The 27696-nt window shown below is 41.9% G+C and overlaps 1 protein-coding gene and 1 long non-coding RNA gene across 2 annotated transcripts; one reads left to right on the top strand and one right to left on the bottom strand.

Moving 5' to 3' along the window:
- Positions 1 to 1474: 1474 nt before the first annotated feature.
- On the bottom strand, positions 1475 to 4225 carry fdx2 (ferredoxin 2). Its single transcript, XM_086156108.1, has 5 exons — positions 4014 to 4225; positions 3652 to 3703; positions 2518 to 2624; positions 2359 to 2446; positions 1475 to 2259 (listed from the first exon to the last, which is right to left on the bottom strand). The coding sequence occupies exons 1-5, from the start codon at positions 4198 to 4200 to the stop codon at positions 2103 to 2105; spliced, it is 591 nt and encodes a 196-aa protein (XP_086012234.1). The 5' UTR covers positions 4201 to 4225; the 3' UTR covers positions 1475 to 2102.
- On the top strand, positions 2077 to 27444 carry LOC147228802 (uncharacterized). The gene is made up of 3 exons (XR_015106883.1): positions 2077 to 2187; positions 21741 to 21878; positions 27387 to 27444. It is a non-coding gene; the product is annotated as an uncharacterized LOC147228802 (long non-coding RNA).
- The last annotated feature ends 252 nt before the right edge of the window (positions 27445 to 27696 follow it).

The raw sequence follows: 27696 nt of genomic DNA, 5'->3' as shown, positions 1-27696 counted from the left end.
GTGTGAGAGAAGAGGATACAGATGATAGGGTTAGATGGAGAAGGTATATTCGCTGTGGTGACCCCTGAATAGAGTACCTGTAAAAGGAAAGGAAGGAGGTCATTAGCAATAAAATTTGGAAATAGTATTCTAGAAAGAAAACTACCGCTACATTTCTTTATCAGCAAAAGTGCCCCTAGTTGTCGCCTAGAGCAGTAAGGCAGACAGGTCATGTGAAACAATTGTCTGTCTATTGTAGACAGGTTAAGGCTAATGAAAAATTGAATTTTGAACACGTTACAACCTGATAACCTTACAGTTGTGCTTAGGACTATCGACTATTTTAGCCCATGAATAGCTGTCTCTGGCTATAAACCTTTTACTAAAACGCGGAAAAAACGTCAAGATTTTCTGATGAGAAAAAAAAAAAAAACGAGGTGAAGTTGAGCCCGCGTTTACATTGTGGTCGCCTCTGCTTTTATAAATTAAAAAGCAAAGTCCGCAATCTCGACTTTGAACAGCGCTTTCAAGTTACGAATTTATATAAACTAGAGATTCCCCTCAACAATGTTCTTAAACTACTCCCAAAAATAGGCATGTTAGCATTATTTATTGCGGTAACATTACGGATCTCGAGAAGTGCCTCGTTGACATTCGCGTTTGATCTCTGAACTTAAAGACAAAAAGCATTGATTGATGTTTGTGTCGAACTTGGGAATGAAAATTAAATGAACAAATTAGGAAGAAAAAAAAAATCACTCCGCTGTTTTTCCTTTTTTTTTTTTTTTTTTTTAGGAGGGGGGGGACGTGACATTTTCACAATTTCCGTCGGGACTCCCGATCCCGGAGCTCACCTCGGACCCTCAGATGCGCAGACCGTCGAGTCTAGCGGCGGGACATCAAGAAGCAGAGCGGAGCCTTGATGACCTGACCCCGGCTTCCGGCCCTGAGGCCCCGCGGGTGTTTCGGGTTTTAGCTAATTTACAACCCGGATTTAAAACAACAGCATCCGGTTTTGCCCGCCCCTGCGAGGAGCACCGAGGGACCTGCTTGGCCGTAAAAACGAGGTAAAAAAAATAAAAATAAATAATGACCACGATGCTTTCCGGCATCGCTCTGCCCGGGGGTCGTTAGCTTTGAAAGAAAGAAACACTGAAACAGCAATCTCTCCCAAAATAATATTAAAACTTTCATTTTATTGCACAATTTTCAGATACTTTGCGAGATGCGACGTTAATAATTTCGCTTTTACATTTGTGCGTAACTTAGACGAGTACAGTACAAGTCGGATGGGGTTGTTTGGGGACCAAAACACACCTGAACCCGATGAAACAATCATACTCAGGTGCGGGTGATTGAAAGCCCTGCACCGCCAGTCTTATGGTCCCAATTACACCTGTGAAATTAAGTAAAATTTCCTATTAAATGAATACTAAGCTGTCCTCTTATTGACTTAATTTAAAAACTACAAAAAAAACCTCTTGAACTGCGGCAGTTTTTTTTTTTGGAAATGTTTCAAGTGATATTTATTTTGTTTTGAAAAGCAAGCTTGTACATCCACTGCTTTGATTCATGGCAAGTCCTGCTGTAGTCCTACGAGGAGTTTGACAAACGACACAAAGAAAATGCTATGCATACTAAATGTGACCAGAGAAATGGGATTCCTAGGGTGTACTGGCTCAAATTACTTGACTTTTGTGCGTATATGAGCTGTAACAAGGAATGTTCCATTCACAGATTCAAAAATTGGACTTTGAAAAACACCCCGTCTGCCAGGTGCGACACAACCAGTTTTTTTTTTTTCAAAGTTCAGTTTGTGAAAGTGAATGGTGTCTGGATGCTGGCCTGAGATCACGCCACAAAAATAAATAGACAGAGTTACATTAAACAGGTGTGTTTGTTGAGGAATATAACCATTATTTCAACACCAGTGTTTTGTTTTGTCCCCCCCCCCCGATTGTGTCTGATCTCCTCTGCCCTGATTGTGACTTTTTCAGGAGATAAAATCCATCTGGTGGAGTTGCCTCAGAGCGCAACATTCAGTCATGTATCTCTTCGTGGTCACTGTGTTAAACCGCAACACATGGACCCCTGTGTGAGCCTTGGTGTTCCTGTGCGTCATGTCAGTGAGGTTTCGGAACGTGGCCGTCCACGTAGAAGTTCCGTGTCACTTTGGGCAGCGTCACCTCCATGCCTTCAAGCTCTGAAGTAAGTATGATCTGGCATCCCAGCCGAGAGTTCTCCTGAAGCATAGGTGCCATGTCGAGCATGTCATCCTCCCTAAAGCAGCGATAGATCAGTTGTCATTTGCTTGCTATTCTGCCTGCGATCCATTGCGCAAAGCAGTGGATATCAGAGTGTATGGAACGTTACTCCTACCTTTCAAGAGGTTCAGGCAGTTTGTCAAAATGGGCATTGCTAACGTACACATGGCAGGTAGAGCAGGCCAGCGATGCTTCGCAGGCTCCTACGAGAAAGATACAAATAGTGAGCAATGATCCTTGGGGTTCGACTTGATAGCAAATCCACGTCACCCACCTTCAAGGTCAATTCCGTTCTTGTGAGCCAGGTACAAAACATTGTCTCCCACCTTGGCTTTGACTGGGATTTTCTGGCCTGATCGATCTATATATACCACGTTAACCCTGCAAGACAGAGGGGGAAAAAACAGAATTCGATTACATTTCAAAATTAATTGTCTTAAACTTTTACACAAAATCTGCCTTGCAAATAGGCTCAACTGTAATTTGTTTGGAAGAATTATCATGCTCTTTCCCTGTGTTTTCTTAACAATTGTAGAAGGTCATTCTTGTTCAAGTTTTGCCCTCTCTCTTCCTAAAAGCTACTTTTATGATAAATTAGTTCCTGGAACTTCCTGGAAACTTTTTTCAGCCAGAATGCTTGACGTTCTCATAAATAACAGAGACCACTATATTGTCTTTTCAATTGATAAAGAGCAATAACTTCCTGGTGCCTTCTTGGCACACTGGGTGTCAAGAATTGTTGCTTAATGTCTGTAGTCTTGAAAGTCAACAACCTTAAAAATCAGAGGTGGAAAAAAAATGGAGAATAGCTCTCAAATCAAATATAAATTTATTTAAAAAAAAATTGCTGAGTGCAAAAGGCATTTCACAAACTTAAATGCAGACAAGTTCATAGCCCATGCAGAATACTGCCCTCTGGGAGGTGCTACATTTCTCTCTCCGCCAAAAATACTCTTTAGAAACTACTTTTCCCCACTTATTACATCCCACCTTAGTTCTATCATTAAACTACTTATGGACTCTACAGTTATTTCCTGACCGATTGTTGCTTGTGATAAGTCAACAGGAAGTGCCTGTCTAGGTACAAATAGGAACCGACAAGTTCAAATCAGAGTTACACTTGACAGGTGTTGGCCATGAAGAATCCAAGATCGAGTCAAATTAAGTGAGTAAACAGGGATTGCTATGAATATTGAGGGAGACACATTTGTTGCCTAATAGCCTGCAGGCCATCCTTAAAGTACTTGCCATTTGTATTTACTTATGGGTCCTAATACAACCAGTGAGTCACAAGAAGTGGACCCGACAATAGTTTCGTTATTGGCAAGATTAATAGCATTCTGATTTCGAAATTTCAGTAAGAGACGTAACCGTAATGTAACCCAAATCCTAAGGAAAAGGGACTTACACGTCGTCCGGATTCTCCGCATTTGAGCTCCCATCTTCACCGTGGCAAAGACCTTTTGAGATTCAGAGGAGAAAAAGCAGGTTCGTGAGGGCGGTAAACGCCGCCGCATCCCGGGAATGTTTGACAAGTTACACAAACGTTTCACAACCGCGTCTGACCGAAATTACACAAGTGTTACTCAGCGAAAGAAAATATCCGTCGATCACAAACACACGTCAAGTTAACTGAAACCACATTTCATTTAAGCTTTGAGGAGTTTAAACGATTTGTGATTAACGATTATCACCAAAGTAGCGGTTCACAAAGCTTGCTTCTTGATGGAGTGACAACTAGCCGCGACTAGCCAAAGCTACGCCACTTACCGATGCTCGTCTGCAAATGCCGGTTGATGGTTTTGAAATTGTCAAAGGAGGCCGTCCGCTGCGAGTGAGCCGCGTTGTTCGTTCGGCCTTTCGACCTCGCAAAAGGACAAGTGCGGCAATCCGGTATAACCCGACTAAGTCTGAAAGTCAGCCCCGTGCTACACCGGACTGCCGCGGAGGCCGCCATGATTGTGTTTTGATCACATGGGCGAAATTGGCCAATATGATGCTTATCCCTTTGCTGTGGTAGTATTTGATCCCGACTCTCGAGGGCGCTGCGACACCACACTGCATCAACTCAAGGCCCTCTTCCTGTGTCATTGAAAACTCAAATAAAGCATTCAAAATGCATTGAACAATATAAATTTCTTCTATGTTGACGTATAGATGGCAGCAGTAGTGAACCAATGGCCTTTTACAAATGTAAAGGTTAAGATATTCTAACAATTTATGCAATTATAAAAACAAACAAACAAAAAAAAACGAAGTTGAATTCAGGAGGCCCTTGAACTTAAACTAGACTATTCCATTACAGGCCATTTTATATTTGTATTACAAAGCTAAAATATGTACTTTCCTTGGGTATGTTGTTCATATTAAATGTGTGGTAACATTTCACATTCAAGCGTTCAAGGTATGTGAATTAACAGTGAACAAAGAAGCAATGAATATTAAACAACTGTTAAACGATAATACTATTTCATGTAAAGTGTCACTATTTCATGTGAAGAGTCTGTTTTCAATGACATCACAGTACACTTCCTTTTTGTTCGATTTGATACAATGAATTCCTAGTTGTGACATCACTGTTTTCCTTTTATCAGTCCGTGTGTTGGGAGAGGAGGGGCAGGGGGCTTAAAAGCTTCTCTTTTATGAGTCCCCACCCACACATACACACACTCTCCCAATTTCCCCCTTTCATGCCGTGGGAGCAGACTGTTCCTGGGTTAATCGTGGTCAAATCCTTATTTGACACAAATGTCAACAGTTAAATAACTGTTTAAATATGCCCCATATTTATAATTTTGTATTGCATCGACTCAGTGTAACTGATGTCACTGGATTCCTTGCAAATTAAGATTTGGTCACTTAATTACTACAGACAACTCTTAAAACTGTGTCTGTCAACACACACCCATGTATATATGCATGTACCTGCAGGATCTGAAGAAAATGATATACTTTGTGGTGTAAACTCCGTTTCATTCTTTTCAAATTAATGTTTGTGTATTTTTGGCTTTATTTGCAGATTGTCTCTTTAGGTTGTCATAGACCTTTTCCTCTTTTTGATATATATTTTTTTCTGCTATGAGCACGTTACATGTCAGACCGCTGCATTTTATTTGAATTGCGGCTGACTGCTCAGCGTTAAAACTTGCTTTACTCTATTTGTCATGCTACAGAAGGAGACAAACCGAGATAAGAAATCTGATGCACACTGTGTGTGCATGGTTGAAGCCACTGGCGTGTGAAGACAGAGAGGCAGTGTTGTGGCTGCAGGCAGGTGATCTGCTCAATCATCTCTTTTCTCATTCCTCTCTCTGTTTCGAAACAAAGGAAGTCTTCCTCAGAGGAGGGCTTATGAAACATAGAATCCATTCTCAGACCAGTGGCTCTCACAGGGAGAAGCGTTGTGATGATACTGAAGTGTGTGGGATAGTTTATTTGTTATCTTGTTATCCATCTTTTCGTGTACCCCCATATGTCTCACTTAAGGAAAAGTCTTTTTCAAGGTTCATTTTTATGGTGTATTCAAGCTTCCCATCTGGCGCCAGTGGTTCCTCTCACATGAATGGATGTAAATTGTACGAGGGGCGTTCCTTGGTCTACTTTTGTATTCCCTGTGGGCACCACTCTGTAAAATCGAAAAATCTTTTTTATGTAGTCCAAATGCACATAGTGAAACACTATCCCACTTTTATGTAAACGCACACCTGCACAGTATTGCTTTCCAGGGACAGTCCACAGTCTACCTGTTTGTCATTGATGTCTGTGAATTCAGGGCCCTCAGTATATCACTGTTGTCCAGACCTATGTATGTGTGTGGGGGGGGCTGGTGCGGAGGTTGCTGTATGCCTGACTTGGATATAAAGTGCCCCCTTGCTGCTACTTTACTTTCCTCTCTCCTTGAAGTATCAAGACATAGAGACAGTCTCTCTCTCTCTCTCTTTCACGCACACACACAATTGCACTGAAACAGCCTGTATATATCGAACAGAACATGTGTGTGTACAGTTTTGTGTTTCCAAGGACAGAGTATGGAAAAATGCACTTCCCAAAAGATCTTTTTGGTGACATTAAATCACTTTCATTTTGGTTCCTACAAGTGTGTGTCTGTGTGTGCGCGCTCTCAAGTGGATCACTGCTCTTCCCTTGTGTGCTTGAGCACTTACTCACTGTCAGCATACATTTACACACTCTTATTAATGTTATGTCAAGCTTGGCTATAAGTACATTATCAGCTGTGATGATCTACGGGTCCACTGGGCTGTTTCATTTGGTTTCAGTTGTTCCTCGCCCCTCCTTGGGGAACCTCCTGTTCCAGCTTAGATGGATGTCAGATGCATGTTTTAATACCATGCAGCGTTTGAATGGCTCACAGATGAGCGTTACCTCCAATGCCATGGCATTTGCAAATATTTAAAGCCTTTAGTGATTTTCTTTTGCCTTGATGCACAGCATAGGAAAACAGACTTAACATTTCTCTCTTGTCACAAAGCGCAAACCAGCAGGGTTTGAGCAGAAAGAGAGAAACAGTCCATGTTATTTTCTAATTTTGTTGTTCTTTTGAGTACACATGTGTGCATCCAGATTTAGTCCTGTGAAACATTGTCAGGACTAGTGAGAGAATTTGTGAACAGGTTAAAAGGGTTATGTCCTTTCTTGTCTCATCTTAATGGGAATTCTTTTTTCTCGACTAGACAAAAGAGAGGCTTTACAGTAGGTGTGAGTGAATGATTCAGCCAGAGCCTTAAACAAAACTGCAACCGAGTCAGACCTGTTGGGTGTTTACATGTCAGCTCTGGGAAACACTCTCTCTTGTGTGTCACACATTTAAATGTCTCTGAGGCTCGAGGTTGTGTTTGAGTTGTCTTTAATTAATGACCTTTTACACACACACACACACACACACACACACACACACACACACACACACACACAAAATGATAAAAACTGGCAGCACAGAGACGTTTGTTTTCTTTGAGGCCTGAAACTGGTTTAGTGGTTTCAGACTGCGGTGTGTTTTTTTGTTGTCTGGCCCATGACGGGTTGTGCTGACCACTGGCTCTTGAGGTCAAAAAAAGGAAAAGCTCCAGAGAGGTCAAGGCCTGAGGAGATGACAGAGGTCGTAGACTCTCTACAATAATGTTTTTGTTACTGTTGCTTGTTTGTAGGTTATTACTTGTATATAGTGAATGGTATTATTGTTAAAAGCCTAACTACAGGTAACCCAGAGCATTGAAAGTCTCTACATTTTTATTTTTTCAGCAAAGGTGCCAAAATAGACTACTTATATAATAGGGCTTAATTATACACACATTCCCATGAAGAAATTAATTTACTTTGTTTATTTCCACATATTTACACTTATTATTATTATTATTATTATGTTCAACAAACCCCCAGCATTAAATGAAAGGATGTAAAAAAGATGCTTTTTTTTTTTTTTTTTTAAAGGTCAGATTAGTGCTTTTTTTCTATATTCTCACTATTCATTCATGTGTTCGTCCATTCTCTATACTGCTCATCCTGAACTCAGGATCAGAGGGTTGCTGGAGCCTATGAGTGGCTGGGTTCACCCTGGATCAATCACCAAATGATCACAGGGCCACATATAGAGACATACAACCATTCACTCTCTCATTTACACATCTGGACTTTAGGTCTCCTGTGAACCTACTGTGGGAGGTCGGGTGCCTATGGGAGGAAACCAGAGAACCCACGGGTAGAACATGCAAACCACACGGGAAGGCCCACCACTTGTTGCCGTGTGGCCGAGGCGCTAACCACTACGTCCTCACTAATTTGCTGTTGATGAACGATTTCAATAATTTTGATAATCATCAACCAAATGACCAAAAAAAAGAAAGGAAAACTTTCAGATATAGATCTAAGAAAAACAACTTGTGCAACAAATATATGGCTTCTGCCCTCCAAACCTGGGGGGCCCAGGAATGGATTACTTCCTGTAATTATGCGCTGTAATTTTTCACTTATCCCGATTCATTCTTTATCCAGTAATATATTGTATTTACTGATGCACTTGAAATAGACTTTCCCAGAGTTCATTTTCTATTCTCTTTGTTTAACTCCTCACCTGGTTCACCTTACACTGTGGACTTAAATGTTCTGACGCTTAGAAATTATACATAAATGTGACTATACTTAAATACACAAGTATTGAGCTTTTGAAGGAAGTGACTGATCGGTTGCCATGATTGTAGTCAATCATGGATGTTGTTGTGTCCTAGATGGTGAATGTTGTGTTGCACTTTTCAAACAAACTAACTCAGTTAAATTTCTAGCCTGGAGCGCTTGAGTTGAAAATGTTTGCACAATAACGTTTTAGCTTTTTAATACTGCCATTTCTTTTTCTAAGTCTTCAGTCTTGCCATCGCTTACTTTACCCCCGTCTTTCAAGCTAACCCACATCCCTCACTCTCACTCTCTAAGGGACCAAAACAAAACACAGGCGCGACCATTCAATGAATCTGACTTACATTTCTACTGAATTAATAGTCTAAACAGTCTTATCAGGGTATTATCTGTGCTGCTTGCAGACTAAAATGCCTCTGAGCACCATTCAGTATGTGTGTACGTGTGCGTGCATGTGTGCGTGTGTGTCATGCATCTCAGTATTGTTTTAAATGTTGCATAGCTCAGTTACATGAGGCTTAACCATGGCTGTGCGCTGCCAAACATGGGATGTTGGAAACATGTTGCAAAACTTTAGTGAGGTCATATTGACACGTGAGTAAATGAGCAAAATAGTTAACAATAGAAATGAAGATTCTGAAAACCATTGCCTCTAAACACAACACTATTGGTGCAAATGTGTGAGGGAGTGGTCGTGTCTGCACACTGTGTTTTCACTTGTCTCATGCCTGGGCGCTGTTATCGTCTGGGGCTCAGGGCTTTATCGTTGACCGGCGGAGGCGATAAGCGAAAACTCAGGATGTATTGTTGGTTCGTCTGGGACTGTGGTCACAATGCAGACATGGCAACCGACGACCTCCGCCAAAAAAATGGCTGCTTTTTCTTAAACTCCTAACTGTTTTCTCCCCCCCAAAACACGAACCCAGTGGTTCGGATGAAATCGAAGAGCTCTCTGTGGGTTAGAGTAGAGGAATACTGATACCCTTGTTTTTTCTTAATAGTGGAAACATTAATAAGAACAAAAGTGGCTGCAGTTGCTCTGGACTAAAGTCAGAAATGAAAGAAGTAACGTCAACCAGGGCAAATTATAGTGAGGTAATTTAATCATTTATATGTAATTTGGGCGATGAGTTAACTCTTAACACAACTGCATATGATGTTATGGAAAGTCTTGAGGCGAAATCTTCCTGACAGCCTAATATTGGGTAATCCCTTTACATGATCATTATATGCATATTTTTATATATATATTTATATATATATTCTCAATTTATGTGTGCATCATCTTTGTTTTAAAAGCAATTTTCCTTCTTTTAGGGTTTACATTGTTCAAGTATAAGTCAAATTACGCTTATGCAGACTTTTGAGAGAAAGAAGAGCTCAGAAGCTCCTGATGTATGTGTATGTGTCGTGTCATTTCAAAATCTACATAAAAACAACCTACGTTTGAATTTGGGCTGATTAACAAGAATAAGCCAGGCTGGATTTTCTCCTCTGCGCGTCAGATTTAATCAGAGCCTCTCTCTGATGTTGCTGTTTGTGCGGAAAGCTCCGCTGCCTCTGGAGACATGTGAGAAGATTAGTCCCTCCGAGCTGCAAGAAAGCCGTAATGATTTGAGATTTAAGCCACACTTAAGTGAATTTAAACAAAGCGCTCATTCTTCTTTTTACATCTCAGTATTTTGCAAAGTAGGAGGGATAAAGATTATGATAGGACAGAATTCTGAGATGGACTGGAAAGACTGAAAGCAAGCGACGATGATAAGAGACCCACCTGGGTCCAACCATATCCATCTCAAATTTATCTAGTTTAAATTTGAGATAGTCTTGTTTCACGTTCCATGTTTTCCTTAGCAGAGAAATCCAAAGAAAAGTTTTCATTTAATCGGCAATTCAACGCAGGATTACGTGTCACTTGAGTAAGAGTTTGATTGTGGCGTGTAAATAATGTTGGGTTTGCACAAATGTTCATGGAAATAAATCCCCATATCTTTCCCTTAATGTTTTGATTTTGTAACACAGTCATGCATGCGTGCATATACACACACACACACACACACACAGGATCAGGCTCGGAGGCAATGATAAAGGCTTATAATATGGCAGTTGAACTGTCTGGTTTTGTTCTTCCTCCAGAAAACCACGGGTTGTGTGTGTGTGCTGGACGTTAACGTGCCTCCTGTCACTGACCCTGATGAGTTGCAAGCCCTGGGTTTCCTGGTCTACCGTCATGTGCAAGAGGCACCGATGTCATGAGAAATTAATTCATATAGCGCATTTCATATGACAAGACTAGACTTGATGTGCTTAAAAACATCAATAAATGTCATACCTGTAAGTAATAAAATCCTACATCAATAGGAACATGTAGTAACGAGCAAACAAGAAAGAGATCAAATGTGGGTGTACGACATGAGACTGTTATTAAACATAACAAAAATATCTGAAACAATCAAATGGATAGCATTAACATCAATCATGTTGCCTACACGCATCAACATCATCCTTCTAATTTTTTTTAATTTTTTTTTTAAAGCTGGCACTGTGGCGTCGTGGTTAACGCTCACACCTCACAGTAAGAAGGCCCCTGGTTCGATTCAGGCTGGTCAGTTTTACATGTTCTCTGTGTGGTTTTCCTCTGGGTTCTCAGATTTCCTCCCACAGTCCAAAACCCCACAGGAGACCCTATACCGCCCAGACGTGGGAATGAGAGAGTGAATGGCCACATGTCTCTATATGGCGTGTGAATGATTGATTGAATGGTCTTATGTCTCTATAGGAAAAGTGAATGAGAGAGTGAATGGTTGTATTTCCCTACTGTATATGTTGCCCTGTGATCGACCGACGATCAGTCCAGGGTGAACCCTGCCTCTCGCCCAATGACAGCTAGGATAAGCTCTAGCCCTCCCTGCGATGTTGGGTGCAGGACAAGTGGTATAGATACAGAATGAATGAATGAAACCAAACCTTTAAGCTCATGGATGTTGAATAAGAAGCATTGTTATAGTAAGCCTGAAGGTCAAAAATCACAAGGAAAGTATATTGATCAACAGATACAATAGCGTTTAAACAGTAGCATTTGTTTGTTTGTTTTTTACCTAACCCTCATGCTTCAACAAATTCTAGCAGCCTCCTGTTTTTCATGTCGAGCTGTGGGAGCAAGCAACCTGTCGGGTTTGAGTCACAACCATTCTTTTAATCACCTGTTCAGTGGAATATCCTCCTCCCCTTGGAGACTTAAAACCAGACAAGGCGAGTTGTGTGCGGCGTGCAGGTGTGCCAGGAGTCTCCGTGAGTGTCGCTGTAATTCGTGCACACTGTAGCTTTAGTCATACGCATTCCAAGACATAAACACGCACAGGTGGCCTAAGCGAGAAGTCAAACGCAGACAGGCAGACAGAGCGCTAAGCATGCCCACGCCAAACACGCACACACACAAGCACACACACACACACACACACACACACATACAGGCTTAAAGGCATTCCCAAACAATAAGCATCACAACAGCTGTGCTGCCTAAATGTCTGTGTTTACCTTTGATAGTATCCTAGACAGACAGAACCGTTTCCTTGCGTTCTCACAATTTTCCCGAACACCCAAATTCATCCCCATAAAGATGCGGGGGTCTTTGACTCTTATGATCTGACTTCATCCTTGTGCGGCAGGTTTACGAGGCAGCAACGGGTCTCATTACCTCATCAGGCACAAAAATAAATCATCAAAGTGAGAAGCCAGAGGTGTAGGTTAAAACAAGGTGATTTATTTATATGTCCAGGTTAAAAAAAAAAAACAACAAGGCCTCAATGATAAGCAACTGAGGAATTGTTCCTGAAAAAGTCCTCCATCTGCGGATTTATTACATGTCAAGTTAAGTCAGAAAATAAATCATCAAAGTGAGAAGCCAGAGGTGAAGGTTAAAACAAGGTGATTTATTTATATGTCAGGGTAAAAAAAAAAAAAAAAAAACAAGGCCTGAATGATAAGCAACTGAGGAATATTCCTGAAAAAGTCCTCCATCTGCGGCTATATTATATGTCAAGTTAAGTCAGATTTTCTTTATAAAGCGCCAAATTGTCTGACACTCTCCATCACTCTTTAGAAATGATCCACAGACAACCAGCATACCTCATGAGAAAGCACTTGGCGAGGAAGGAACTACCTTTTACCGCTTCAATGCAGGCGACCTCTGCCTCCACCAATGAGGGTAGAATGCGAGTAAACAAGAAAGAAGTACTGAGAGATAAAAAATAAGAGCGTGATACAGACAAAGGAACAAATGATCTCCTGCTGGTAATAATAATAGAGCTAACAGTTACAAGGTAATAGCTGATGTTATACAATAATAGAAATGAAATGACAGTGTGTGCCTGGCAGGGCCGATGCTGAACCTGCATGGCAAGAGAGCCCAGGGACTCGGGCTCCCATGACTGCAGACAGGATAGTGGGAGGAAAAATAGATTTGTTTGACTTTTGTTCTGTGTGAAAATTCAGTTGAACTGATAAATAACAGGCCCTGCAATTGACTGAACCCCGCCTCTCACCCAATGCCAGCCGGGGTAGGCTCCAAAATCCCGGCAACCCCGACCGCAGGATAAGTAGTAAATGAATGGTAAATAACAGTGTATCCATCTGTTGATCATTTTATTTTTGTCTTTATCAAATTTTTTTTTGTTTGCTTCGCTGGTAAACATGCGTTAACCGATTGTCTAATTTCCCCCTAATTTGCTCACAACATCTCAATGATTCTTGCGTCACATCCTGCAATATTTTGGCAGATTTTACTTTTGGCAGTCCTTCCAGCTATTTTCAACTAATCTCTCACAGATTTTCAGCCATTGTCCTTGTGACATTTCCCATGCTATGATGACACAAAACAAATAGGAAACAGACAAACCAGTAAATTAACAGTGTCTCAAGTTAAACCACAAACACCAACGATGGAATACAACGTCGTTATTCTTCACCAAAATACATTTTATACTTATGGGTTTCTCTTGACAGTAGATTAGATAGAAGTTTTATTTCTCACATTAACAGGTTGGGTAGAAGAGGGGGGCGGGGCACTGCACATTCCTCTGCCACGGAAGATATACAATTTAGAGTTGTCTAATTGTAACCCGACAGGGTTCGGAAAATCCCTGCACGGAAAGAATTCAATACTCCACCCCACCTTCCCCCCGCTTCACTCCCTTGAAGCCATTGTCTAATCTCATTGACAAGTGTTTGAGGGATGTTGCTGCGGGCCAGGTTCGCCTTTGGTGGGAATGTAAGTCTGTGCCCTCCATGCAGTAAGAGACTGCAGAGTCTTATCCCGTCCATGGAATGACGCTCCTTGGAGCATCATGAATCATGTTTCACATCTCTGGATTGATGGCGCGTTGCCACACTAAACTCTCACCTTCCCTGAACGGCTAATGTTAAGTGTCAATCCCACACAACAGTAGTGGCAGACGGCCGCCAATCAAATCCATGATCCTTAATGAAAAAGAGCACAACAATGCCCCCAATGTTAGGTGTTTCTTTTTTTTGGAGTTAATTTAGCTCTTTCAATCATGTTAAACAAATAGCGTGTCTGGTTTGATTTCAAATTTCCATTCACATTTAGGGGTTTGGTGATGCCATCTTTTATAATGGATGGAGACACGCTTCAGCTGCAATCCGAGGACGCAGCCAGACTGAAAACCCCGACGTGTGTTTTCCAGCAGGTTCATTCAGCTACAAGGAGTCCATGTGTGAGAAATTCCTCAGTAAACTCTTCTTAAATGATTCATATGAAACCACAAAATAGTGGGATGTGCCTGTTGCAGACTCTCCACTCCCTCGCTCCCTTTTGACTCCATGACTCCCCAAATTGCCAATGATTTAGCTTGTTCCTTCTCCAACTTGCGTTTCCGCCCTGTGTTTCTTATTTGAAGGTTCTTTATTGGAAAGCCCCATAATGATCAAGAGTTGCCATAAAAAAAACCTGTGTTTAAACAATGATATTTCATTCATTCATTAAACGATGAATAAAGTGTTTGCTATGTGGATCTTTCCCATTCCCCCTCCCTCAGCCCACGATAAAACAGATACCATCTACAGCTCCATACGTTGAGAACATCATCCACCATAGTTATCAACAAAAGCTCTTTCAGACCTCCTTCGGTGACATCTACAAGGGTCTTACTCCCTCCCTCCCACACACTCTCTCTCACACACACAGACACACACACATATATGCAGACGTGCACACAAAAGTAAGATGCATTGTAATGCAGCATGTTTGCCCCTTTTCCATACTTGGACTGTCTGCTGATTTATCTCTCGCTGAACTCCCGACACATCTGGAAGCATATACGAACATTCAAGACAATTCCAACCCAGGAAGACGAAGAAAAAAACAAAAGAAAAAAAAGAAAGGAAAATGTAGAATATCGATGTGTGTGTATTCTTGTGTTCTGGCAAGGGTTGGAGCCAATGTTTTTCTGTATTAAGTTCAATGGGTTCTGCTTCTGTGATGTAAATTGCTCTTCCTGGGCCGCGCCAGCAAACCACACACTGCTTCGGCCGGCTCCTAAGCTCACTGTTACCAGGGCACGGACCCATTCCTATCCATACATCTTGGTTTTCCTGTGGTTTTTCTCTCAAACTGACCTTCCTTCATTGTCTCTAGACAACACTCTGCTCTCTTGACATGTGCTTTGGCATGGGCTCTTCTTTAAAAAACATGAACGCCCAGTCTCAGGAATGAGAGCGAAGGAAGTGAGGAGAAAGAGAAAAGAAGGAGAGAAGAGAGATAGAGAAAAGAAGGAGAGAAGAGAGAGATAGAGAAAGAGGAAGAAAAAAACGGATGAGGAGAATGAGAGCAGAAAAAGGAGGGGGGGGGGGGGCTTGATTTCTGTGACGCCTTGCTCTTACCAACCCCAAACCCACAAAGAATGACATTGGAGGAGAGGGGCAGGAAGGGATGGAAAGGAGGAGGTTGGAAGTAGAGGGGCTTTAGAAAATGACTGCGGTAGAAAGCAATCTTTAATAAGCGAAGAGCCTTGGGTTTCTGCGGTTGCTGGTAATGGCTCCAGTTGTCTAGGAGGTGGACTGAACAACAGAGTTTGTTTACACACAGAAGTGGGGCAGCTTGCCTTTGTAACAACTATATTGACAGCATGGATTGGTTCAGCGGTCACTAGATGTTTCTGCTTTCGTCATGTCACCATACACTGTATATTTATTGAGTACACACTATTGGGGGAAAACAGGGACCAAAACTTGTTGTTTATCTTCGTAAAAGCCTGACGGCAGGAGTGGAAAGTGTCACAGCTCTTGCAATAGGTTACGCTAGACTCCTGTGAGATGTTGAGGTGCCAGCCAACGTGCGAACTAGCTAAGACCATGCTTCCGCAGGGCCTTGAAGCTTATTAAACTGCATGAACAGCATTTCGCCAAAAGCAATGTTAATCTTGGACATCATCTGTAGATTATGCATTTACCTTCATCCATTTACACTTTGTTCAACATTTCAACAAGTCATTTTTGCACTTCATAGAATGGTGAGCGCTAAATCATAACAATCAATCAATTTCATTATCATCAAGACTCATCGATCAGGGCCTGCAAGCATTTTTTTTTTCGTATTTACCTTGGTGTTTGGAGTCATGGGCAAATAATAGGAAGTGATATTCTCAAGCTGCGTATTAAAGACCTACTTTTCCAGCACGATCTGAAAATATATGCAGGTGTTTAAGATTTATGGACATAGTGTGTCACTGTTGGCAATTGATTGCTACATTACATATATATCTATTTTTTTAGTGTGCCATGATTTATATCACAGGTGTTGTAAAACCTAATGTATCAGGAACAAGGGATATTGAACAGTAAAGAGAAGCATGTAAACCAGTGTTGAGTGTGGTTGCCATAGCATCAATTACACATCTTTTACATCATTGTTTCTTTCAAAGTCAGAGCGGACTTTGTCAGGGAATTTGTGGAACAAATGACAGAGTTACAGATGTTACACAGGGAGGCGAGGAGACTTCGGAAATAGAGCTGCTAAGTACTGTAGAGTCAATTGACCCGGCAGTAAATACTGATTAAACCTGTTTCCATTATACTTAAAAGCCAGATGTTAGCAGATTTCTGTTGGGGTTTTGAACCAATGGGCTGCTGGGATCTGTGAGCGACTCCAGGACACGCACTTCCTTTGGTGAAGTTGCACAGCTGAAGTCTCTTTTGGACTGTGTGTGGACTCCAGGAATATTGACGATACATCAGGGGTCGTGTTTCACTCAAAGGCATTTTACAAACCTACTAATTTTGTGTACATTAACCCGCCCATAAACATTACATTGAGTCAAATAACTAGGAAGGAATCCAAACAAGCTGTTCAATTTTTCGAATCATTGTACTAAGAATGTTTCCTTCCTTTCATTCCAGATGTTCCCCTCCTCGTATCTCCCCCATACAGTACGATGCTGAAGGGATGACGGGCTCAGAGTGTACGATCAATATTGATACAAATAAAGAGCGAAGTTGGGCCACGTTTGTACTATTAAGTGTAGGTTAAAAAATGGACGCTGCAATGAAAGGCAGAATTTGTAACCTGCTTGTGGGGATTTCAAAGAGACCTGAATCATGTTTAGTCATTTGCCCCTGAGTACAATAATATTTTAGACACTAATTCTATATAATTTCGTGTCATCCAACAGCTTTGAATTACACAGAGTGCTGTTAATGTAAACCAGGGATCGTAATTCATCATTGCAATTCCTTTTTTCCTTTTTTTTTTTTTTTTATGCCATTGGTCAGCGATGATCTGTTCAACACCCCCACAGCCCCAATAAATACACACACGCACCCAAACTTGCAAATTATTCTTGTGAAAACAAGGAAAAGTTGGAGATGAAGTCGGAAACAACATGTGCTCAGTAGTTGTCAGCGAGCTGGTGAGCTGAAAGTTATCAAAAGTTGTGTTTGGCAGATAAAAGACTCAATTGTCCTTTATTTTTAGGCTAGATAGCCGATGTGGTTTCCAGCGTGCTTGGATGCTGAGAAACTGCCTCTATGAAACTGCACTTTCTCCTGGCCTTTTAAGTGATCTCTGTCTTGTTTTACATAAAGCACGCATTTTCTTCATTAAATTAGATATGATGTACAATAACTGAGCAGATGTGGACTGTACGCAACCCAAGTGACATCATTACAAGAAAGTCCTTTCTTTCTTGTTACTGTGCTGAAGCTATGATGTGGCCATCACTTCAGTAGATTCGAGACCTGCTCCAAATTTAAGACTTACATTCGAGTTGACTCGTCGAGGAGCGTTTGGCCGCAGCGACGCAAGCCGCATATACCAATACCACAAGTGAACACAGCCAGTGTTAACGAGACACAGATGGGAAGATGGGCTTGTGAAAACCACTGAGCCTGACAAAGAAGAAAACCTCGAAGTGGGGAGTAAATAGCAAAGCATCAACGTCTCATTGTCGTCTTGAGAAATGATCAACTTTTTTCCAGAGTTTATGGAAATCAACATTTGCTTTTAAATGTTTCCATAGCGCTAAGCGTATACTTTCTTTATCTCAGTCTCACAAAGAAGCAAGACTTATGGAAAATGGACGCTATGTGGCTGACGAATCCGTTACGTACCCTGCAAAATCAGTTTAGGTTCATAAGTCAGTGGAGATTCTCAGTCATCCGGGTCATGGTAAATTCAGCTCTGAAGATGATTGGATTCTAGGATGATTGGTAAAACATCTTCAAGGGAAGAAATTCAAGTCCAGCTGCCACGACAAGACAATTTTCACAAGAAGTTACATACACAAGAAATATTTAACCAAATGAGGGTGACCAGGCAGCCAGGTTTATTTGGGTGGTTGCAGTTCTGAAGCTTCTTGTCATGAGCTCTGTCTCTCACGATACACATGACACGCTATGACTACCAAAGTATTGTAAATTACATTCACCCACTCAGAGCTGCCATCCAAATCACTTACCAGGCCGTTGGGAGAAACTGAGGACTCTGTGTCTTGTTCAGGGGCTCTTCAGCAAGCATGCATGAATGGCTGAGAATCACAACAGCAACATTGCAATTTGAGAGATGCACGATTTACCAACCGAGCTACAACCCCCCCCCCCCCCCCCCCCAAAGAATCCCGGTTTTCAGGCTATGTTGATATTGTTTTGTTCTACTCACTACCACCAACCATAAACAAAATCCTCAACAAGGCACCGTCTGACTTGATCCGCCTGGAGATTGGTCAAAAAATAACAGTTTCAAGGTGGTTGCTATCATCTAAAAATGTACGCAAAGGTGGATGCCATTTTAAAAAAATAGTTTTTAGTCCTAAAGCGCTCCATAAGGCTTCTCGCCTCCTGCACTCTGCATATATTGCAAAAGTAGCTCTGAAAACGCAGATGTAAAAAAACCATATGAGGACTACGCCATATAAAACTTGGGTAAAAACTTCAATGTTGGGCAAATACCAGGAATCAAGTGATTGAGAGGGAAGTTTTGCCTCCAGGCTACAATGTTGAAAGCACGGGTGGTTGTTTTCTTTTAAGAAGCAGTTTTTCAGGTCTCCTCATGTGCAGAGAAACTGGTAGCTAAGAACTCCAAGTTGGAAAGCGCAGTGACCCGGCTCCGCCACCCTCCAGATGATAGTCATTACTGTCATTTGTATCAGTAATGTCATACATTTGTGAGGGCTGGGAGGCATTTCAACTGATGCCAAAGAATTACAGACAGCACAGTGTTCTGTGTTGCACCCCATTTATTAGCGTGAGGAATACGAGGAGAAGCTTGTTTGGATTCCCACTATTCGCTTTCTGAGCTTCAGGACTTCTTTTCCTCCGCGATGTCAGCCCTTTTCTGACACTTGCTGAAATTTCACTGCAGTCTCTTGGCCTGTTAGCTTGATGACCTGTTATCAAGTCTGATTTCAGTTGCACAAATACAATGTTGAAAGAGACGCAAATTTACATGGAAGGCATCGAAAAACATGCTCTGCTCATGGCGTTGTCGGTTTGCAGCGATCAATTCTTTGTTGCTGTAGAGAAGTTTCTGTGTTGCAGCCACTTAAGCCTCACATGGAGGGTAAGCTGTGTAAGATTGTGAATACCATAATCCTATCAGTAGGCTTGAAAGTATAAAGCTATAATGTGCCCTGTGTTACTTTTTACCTACAGTGTCACACCACTATTTCAGTTGCCGGAAAACTAACCTAAATTAAAAACCAAGAACAGTGAATTATTAAAAGTAAGTTAATTAGTCAGTTTATTGAACCACTTGGCGGCTATAGAAATGTTGTTTCAAAGAATTACAAGTTAGGAAAAACGAAAATGTATTTTCTCAAAAGCTGACCGCTGCTGAAAATTATATTGGTGTAAAATAAAACGGCTGCGTATAAATTCCATTGGGATTGAGAATTTGCAAGGAGTCATCTGATCTAGCCCTCTGGCTTTCCCTGGTATATCAGTAAAAGACAAAAATTTTTTTGACATTTTTGATTTACTCCTAATAATTAACAAGCCCTTTAAGCTGAGGTTGTTTGAGGCTTGACGTGCTCCCATTAACATCACTGCTGTTTCCTATGATGTCTGCCCATAGCAACTACAGAGGTCAACAAGTTTAAACAGTTTAGGTTAGGGAAGAATTATGATATGAGTTAACACAAACACCACTATATCTGTTATTATATCAGTTGTAACATATGCCCTTTCCAAAAACAATGGATACACACTGTTGGCACCGAATATCATACAGCACAGATTGGTTTTACTGTGCCAAATAAGTAACACAGCAACATGATATAACATGAATACACAAACACTAGTCTAGGGTGAAAAAAAATAGAAAGATTTGGTCTCAATGCAATTCACTGGATTTCAGGATATAAAAACAGAACTTATCTTTGTAATAAGGTTCAGCGACCTTCCTGCTGTGGTAATTCATTGTTGAGTGTTGAATCACAGATTCTGCATGATTTGATTAAATATGGGCGATAACTTCGCAGACCCAATCATAATTGTTCCTGTTCTTATTAGGACATAAGAGATATGACTGCGCGAAAAAAAATCTTCTTGCAGTAAAAACTTTAATGAGGCAATATTAATGGGAATTGTGAGTCTTAAGAGAAAAGCTCTGAGTGGTTGTTTCTGCATGGGCTGCCAAGAGGGAGATCATCTCCATAGTGATGACCAGAGCTTTCCCCTTGAGAACACAGCTGTCTCTGTCGGACAAGTTTTACTGACAGTGGAGTCTGCAACTCTAGTTTATGGTCAGTGGTGAATTTTGCCGCTCAGACAGTGGAGATATTTACGCTTACCCCAAACAAACATCGATGAGTCAACTGGGTAATCTCCCACCGTGAAACTTGGTTGCGGGGGCTGCAGCCGTCGTAATCTCAGCTCGATAAAGTCTGTTCTCGTCCAGCACGAGCCGTTAAAATGTCTGTACCACAAACACGACCTAATCACACCATAGAGGGCTTTCTCTCTGGTGACCTTAATTATGTTATCATTTGGACACATGAGACAAAATTGCATGGCAGAAAAAGAACGTCTGACTGAACGCGGCCCAGAATGCTCCTTTTTTGGGTATTTGAAATCATCAGAGATGATTCTCATCCATCTCTCGTGACAGTAAACACATCCTCTCATCTCTTCCTTCGTATCCTGGGAGGAAAGCGCCACAGAACACATCTGCAGCCAGTCACTCCACCACTGGCTTGTCAGCGCATCTCCTAACGGAACATGTGAGTGGGCACTAAGACTGGAACAGCTGCGTTAAGTTCAGTTACACATTCGGGCCGGAGAGCGCCAAGTTGCCAACTCTTCACGCATTCTAATTAAATTGAGCAAATTGATGTTAATGGGGTACTTAAGAGACGTGGCAGTGGGTCACGGAGGAAAACAACTGGATCTCATGGAGGGAAAAAAAACCTCTGCGGGGATCTGCTGGGTGAGTGGGGTACATGTGAAGAATGAAAAACAAACTCAGGCATTGCCATTAAGAGTCGAAGGGTCAAAGTTCACAGATAATGTTGCTGAACTTTGTTTCCTCAGATTGGTTTGTTTTTCAGGGGGGTGCCTGACTTTACCTGTCTGCCTGGCCTGGGGCTAAATCACACACACACACACACACACACACACACACACACACACACACACACACACACGCATACACGCACACAAACACCAAAAATGCACCTAACTGTGCGACCTACATGAAATTTGCTATAAAATGGGCCAAAATCATCACGGTCTGTAACCTTTAAATTTGCATGGTCCATTACAAATCCTTAACTCGTCTCTACATTGGAGTCAAGACGGATTAAGACGTGAAAATAACTGATGATGTTTTTGTCCTCCAAGGGGGAAAAAACTCGACAGCACTCCTCCAGAAATGTGCATGAAATCGTCAGCTGGGCAGGAAGAAATGGATTATGGGAAAATTCCACCCGTCTCATCCAAACATTATCCCACCGATTCAGCCCCGAACCGGACAGAGAGGTATGAATCATGGGAAAGTAATATTCAATAATCTTCTTATTCCTTCTTATTCAAATTGAATCTAAAATGCCTTATTTCTTGTATTGTTACTAGGCTTCACTTCTTGACTTTATTTCCTCATAAAGGGACTTCAGACAGATTTTGGTTGCCATTGCAAATGTTAAGGCTAAAGGTCAGAATAAACACAGGGTTTTTCATTACGTGAGGTTTCATTTTCATTTATTTCAGTTTACTTTCATCGTCTCTGTGTTTTTCTGTGCTTTCATTTGAGTATGGATTAGGTTTCCTTTTTGGTTCAATCACTGTGTTTTGTCTTCTGAATTCTTTGTCTGACTGGAAACGCACACAGATCAGACCGTGCACCTAAATCGAATAGATAAAGAATGAAAAATGGAAGTTTGACTGTATCACACGCACTCCCAGCTGTGTGACCCGCGTGCATGTCTGACATGCAATTCTCTGAATTTTTAAGTTATGCGATGCAGACCCGGACTTTGTAAAATATGGTGTCTGAACCAAGTCAAAGGTGTTGAGCGCGACACACATTCAAAACCAAGCCAAGTCAAAGACGACAACAGACAGTAAGCCAGTATTCCACCATGCTCTGTTTCCTCTAACATTTGTCCAACATCTTGTTTAAACTGCAGTGCAAATGGTTCAGTGGGTCAATTGAATGTTTGGCCACTTGCCTCCGATCGGCACTGACCTGAACAAGGCGCTCAGCTGGACAAACCCTTCCCGCTACGCTCGACCCCATATTTAACTTTGCCGTCTCTTGTAAAAATATTTGTTGTAAAAATTGTTTGGATGGTGTTGAGTTTTAAATAAATACAGCAGTAACCACCTTAGCGTTAATCCTGGCGTCTACGCCGCTCACTGATGTTTGCTTGTTCTGTATGTCTGCCTCTCGGATTTTCTCTGAGATGTCAAGATGGACACGTCGGGTTCCCAAAGTAGAAAGAGCTCCTGTTGTATCATTTGGCTGGGGAACGCAAACAATGCAATTCCGCTTTTTGAAATACCTACCAATAACACTTGCTGACCGTGGCTGAATATAGGCGGCAGGAAAATGACTGGAGGACAGGAGCTTAAATCTAGTGGAGTCCAAAAAGCAGGCAGAGGAGGAAAGGGGGTCACGGAAAACCGGGATATAATGTGAGAGGAAGGCCTCGGGTAAAAAGGAAGTTCTGGATCGTGTACTGTCAATAAACACACACTCGCACTGAACATAATATTCCCCCCAAACCCACCTCTGTCAATTTCCATCGGACCCATGGAAATTCTATTTCGGTTCGGCCGTCAGTCATCAAGATCATACGCATATCATAACCTGCTGTCAAACATGCAACAATAGACTCCATTGTCAAGCTCCGGCCCTGCAGATACACAGTGTCTGTGAGGTAATTAAACACACCATGATAAAAAGGTTTATAATTTACTCTTTAGCTGAAAACCAATCACTCCTCTGCTTTAAGGGATTTTTCCTGCATAATCACAAAAGCAGATGTTTCATGTCTGATCCCTATATGGGGAGCCCGAGGCAGAGGAGACGATGCAGTGTGCAGATGAGTGGAGTTAGAGACGGAGAAAAAACACTAAAGGATAGCGTCAGGAATTACGGAGGATCTTTTGCTCCTCAGTCTAAACAATCTTGAAAGGAGTGCGCCGTTTTTCTTCGGGAACTGGCATATTCCTGGCAATCTGCTGAGAGAGCTCTCATGGCTGCAGTCCGTGTTTTCATTGAAGCGTTTTATGTGCGCGGCAACTGGTTAATGTAAAAATCTGAATTGTAACCTTTTTTTTTTTTTTTTTTTTGTAATTTGCTCAATAGCTTTGGCTATGTTTATTGTGTGCGCCCCCCCCCGATTGAAAATATGCTTCCGCATATGCATTTCACTCCTGGCATCCCACTTTTTGGCGGAGGGGGGCGAAAAGGGTAAAAGGTCATAGATGACAAGTCCCTGTGGGAATGTCAAGGCACATTGGGAAGCCTGTGAAAGCCACTGCCGCTGGCTTGTTTTCCTGCCTCCCAGCCACATATAGAAATACCGCGGCCTCTGCCAGTCCCCTTTAATCCCAACATGAAATGTGGAATACCTTGCGAACAAAGACTGTGAACGTTGTCTACAGTGTTGGCCAACAATAAAATGGCTTAGCAAGCAAAGACACCACCGGCCCTTTCTCCGTGCCTCAGCTGTGATAGGGTGACCATCCAGTGGCCCGCGGGGACTCATTTGGGACACACAGTCATGCTTCCGTAAACAAAAAAAGGCCTATAAGTCTCCTCTTCTGAAAGGCTCTGAAAACAACCCTCCAAAATAAGACATGGAAATACTCGCAGTGACCCGTGCAGTCCCGCAGGGCTTGTGCACAAATGTGAGAAGAAAAAAAAGTTGTGATTTTCAATGGTTTCTGACATTTCCTTCAAAATCTACTTTAACCAGATTCCAGATGGTACATGTAGTGTAAGATTAACAGAGTGAGCCAAGTTCGTATGTGGTACTTGTGGAATCTTCGGAAATTCATTTTCAAGTTCTGTGGATTCAGGCAAAGGCCTTTTTTTGAGGGGGATGATGAAAATCCAAGATGTCGTTACATTTTCTTTGGGGTGCCGGCTCATTTGAAGTCACTCGGCTGAGCTGACTAGACGACTTGGACTGCAACTGCACTCCTCTGACACACTAACATCCCCAAGACCTCAATTTATCAGCAAGGAGGAACAAAGTTACACGATATCTTCAACAGTTTGTGGATCACAGTTGGAGTGCGCAGTAATTAGGGCATTGCTGAAAACACGGATGAAAAAAAACAACAAATTTTCAGCAAAAAATGGCATCCACTCTGACTCTGGAGACCTTTCTCCTCCTCCGCTCCTTGGTTAGTCGGCTGAGTAAACTACAGAAGCAACAAATTTCTACAAAATAAGGAGTTACACACACTTTTGAAGGACTTGCCCCTTGACCCAGAAAGAAGTGCGTGTTCACGTCTGTACATGTAAGTCTGGAGGTGATGTGATTTATTTTGATCCAGGTTCAACTGGTTTTTCAAGACAAATTCTCTTCACTTTTTTTGTGTTGTTGCCGTGGAAGCTAATAAGCTATAAGGCCAGCTGGTTTGTATCTGCATGAGCTTAGCCCGCTGGACTCATGATACCCCATTAACTGAGACCTGTACGGAACGTGCACTGTAGCACACTTAAACAGGACCCAGCTGCTCGAATGGTTGTGACCTGACATTTAATTGCTGGCAGTGGAACAAGCATCTCGGTAATGCGTTTTTTTTTTTTTTTTCCGAAGCCGGGGAAGGAGACGGTAGTGAGGTGGGCGGTTGGGTGCCAGTTGACTGACACGTAGATGTGGAGCCTCATATACAGAGGAAGACATTAAGTTTCACCATTTGAATTTCTCCGGACCACACTTAATTGGTAGCAGAACCCGAACAACATCAGAGCTTTGACTTTCACTAATGTGCCTGTTCAAAAAATTCTAGGGTTTTTTGGTTCACGGCAATGTTGGCTCTTACATCACACATGAGCTTAAATGTGGGCACACAATTGTCCACATAAAGGAATAGCGTGCTTTTTGATTTCTTTTGATAATTTTTGAAAAATTTCAACTTTTTGGAGCTTTTTTTTTCCCGAGCGCTGGGCTTTTTTTGACGCACTGTTCGGGAAATATTGCACGCAAGTAAAACAAGCCAACTTGCGTGGGAGAGAAGCCAACATTATTTATGGAAAACAAAAAAAAAAAGATGGCGGAACGCCAAACATGCTCACCCTGAACACATGTCGGCTTGCTGTTGGATCCCACCGCCTTAATCCTGTTTGTTGACAATCTGTGTGAACAGTCAAGAGCTGTAGATCTTGCTGAGTTACGTGAGAAAAGTTACACAATGAAGCCCAGTGAAGCAAAAAAAAAAACTTAACAGCATTGTAATTTGCTCGCCACATTCAATGACTTTAAGAAATATTGGTTTTCCAGTGAACTATGCAGTATTTGTTGTCTTTTATTGACTGGCAGTTTGATACAGCAGAATCTATTCGCCAGTCCTGATGTCAGGCTAAATGTCTCCAGTGAGGAGGTGCGCATAACTAAGAGTAATTCATTCATTCATTTATTCATTTATTGATTATTTATACCACTTCTCCTGCTCTCGCAAGGGTGCTGGAGCCTGCCCCGGCCATCACTGGTCGAGAGGAGGTGTTCACCCTGGACAAGCCGTCAGTTGATTGCGGAGCCACATATAGAGGAATAAAATAATTCACTCATTCATGCATCATATAGTCATGCAACCATTCACTCACTCATTCACACATCTGGGCAATAAACCAGCTGCATGTTTTTGGACCGTGGGAGAGAACATGCAAAGCTCTCTCACCATGTTTGGGAATTGAACCAGGAACTTTCTTGCTGTGAGGTCGAAAAGCTCTAACCACTGCGCCACCATGCAGAGTAAAATTATGAATATTCTCATAAAAACTCAGGCAACAAAGGAGGAATCAAATATTTTTTTTCCTAAAATGTGTGCTTGACTTGGCACCAATTATTCTTGGAAATATAAAATTGCACCGACATGATAAATCATTTCAGCTATGGCCGCCAGCATCACCCCGGTTAAATTAAAGGAGACGTATTTTTCAGCTACACAAACCTTTTTTTGGCATAATTCTCTTCAAATAAAAACATGATTTGACACCTCTTCCAGTCTTGGTAATTTTCCCATTTTTCTTTTTTTTTCTTTTTGTCTGTAGATTATCAGAGCACGCAGCACAGGTACTGTGAGAAAGCAGAGGTCAAATGTAAATATTGAGACAGGGAAGGAACGAAGAAGAGGGTTCAAGCCCAAGCTTGTCTGATTCCTTTTCCTTCGCTCTCACCTTATCGCAGTCCTGGCTGCACATTTTACGAATCATTTCCGGATCGCGGCGATGGGGCAATACTGGGAGATCTGGTATTCATTTACATTCCTACTGGTTTGAACCTCTCCTGCAGCCCCTTTTTCTGCAAGAGGAGCGAGCGAGATGGAATTTCAAGGGGCCAAAAAGAAACACAGTAGAAATCGTTCAAGCAGCAAAATCCCTGAGAGAGTGTCCCACAGGGCTCCGGATGGCTGCTGTGTGGTTGAAATGTCTTTGTCCGCCCCTCTTCTCTTATTACCATCATGTCCAGAGAAAGATCCATGTGGACACAATGCATGTTTTGCAGAAATGTATCATTTCAATTTTTTTCCTCATTTATTTGTGAGTATTGTCTTGCAGTGTGTGTACTGTTGCATTTTGTGAGTGCGATGCCCCTGGGTCTCGCAGTTTGTGGAAAAGCACTCATTTAGTACTCTCGTAATCAAATGTTTAATGGTGGGGGAACTTGGATAAACTGGGTAAAGGGAACAAAAGATACGAGATTCAATTTGGGGTAATACGATCGGGCCGAAGTTGAGATTATATTTTTACATCAGCGGCTAATCATAACCGCTAAGCTTTCCGTGAACATTATACTTTTGTTTTCACAGAGTCGGTGAACTTGGTCGAGTATTACGTAGCTAAAGAGCGTAGGAGGTGAAAACCAACAAGGTAAAAACAGATTCGACGCTGAACTTGCGTGCACATGTTCCTGGGTGAAAGTGTACCCTAAGGGACGAGCTTTAAGTGATATTTCTGGCATGGCAGGAATGAAGACATCATTCGAGGCCCGAGTGAGATGGTTGCAGCCCAGAGGGGTGTCAATATCACACCCGAAACCAAGTTCACAAATCTGGATCTCATTAGCACTCCAGTCTGCCAATGCTGGGGTGAACGCATTCAGGCCGCACCGCTTACCCA

The sequence above is a fragment of the Fistularia commersonii genome, chromosome 12 (genome assembly GCF_037954325.1).
Source record: "Fistularia commersonii isolate RoL2024-O1a breed Wild chromosome 12, RoL_Fcom_v1.0, whole genome shotgun sequence".
NCBI lineage: Eukaryota > Metazoa > Chordata > Actinopteri > Syngnathiformes > Fistulariidae > Fistularia > Fistularia commersonii.
The sequence above is the reverse complement of the archived record's forward strand: the minus strand, read 5'-3'. Positions and strand labels throughout refer to the sequence as shown.

Coding starts and splice junctions, on each gene's coding strand:
- fdx2 (XM_086156108.1), bottom strand. CDS start 4,200: ATGGCGGCCTCCGCGGCAGTCCGGTGTAGCACGGGGCTGACTTTCAGA. Junction 3,704..4,013: donor GCATTTGCAGACGAGCATCG/GTAAGTGGCGTA, acceptor GAATCTCAAAAG/GTCTTTGCCACGGTGAAGAT. Junction 2,625..3,651: donor GCGGAGAATCCGGACGACGT/GTAAGTCCCTTT, acceptor TCTGTCTTGCAG/GGTTAACGTGGTATATATAG.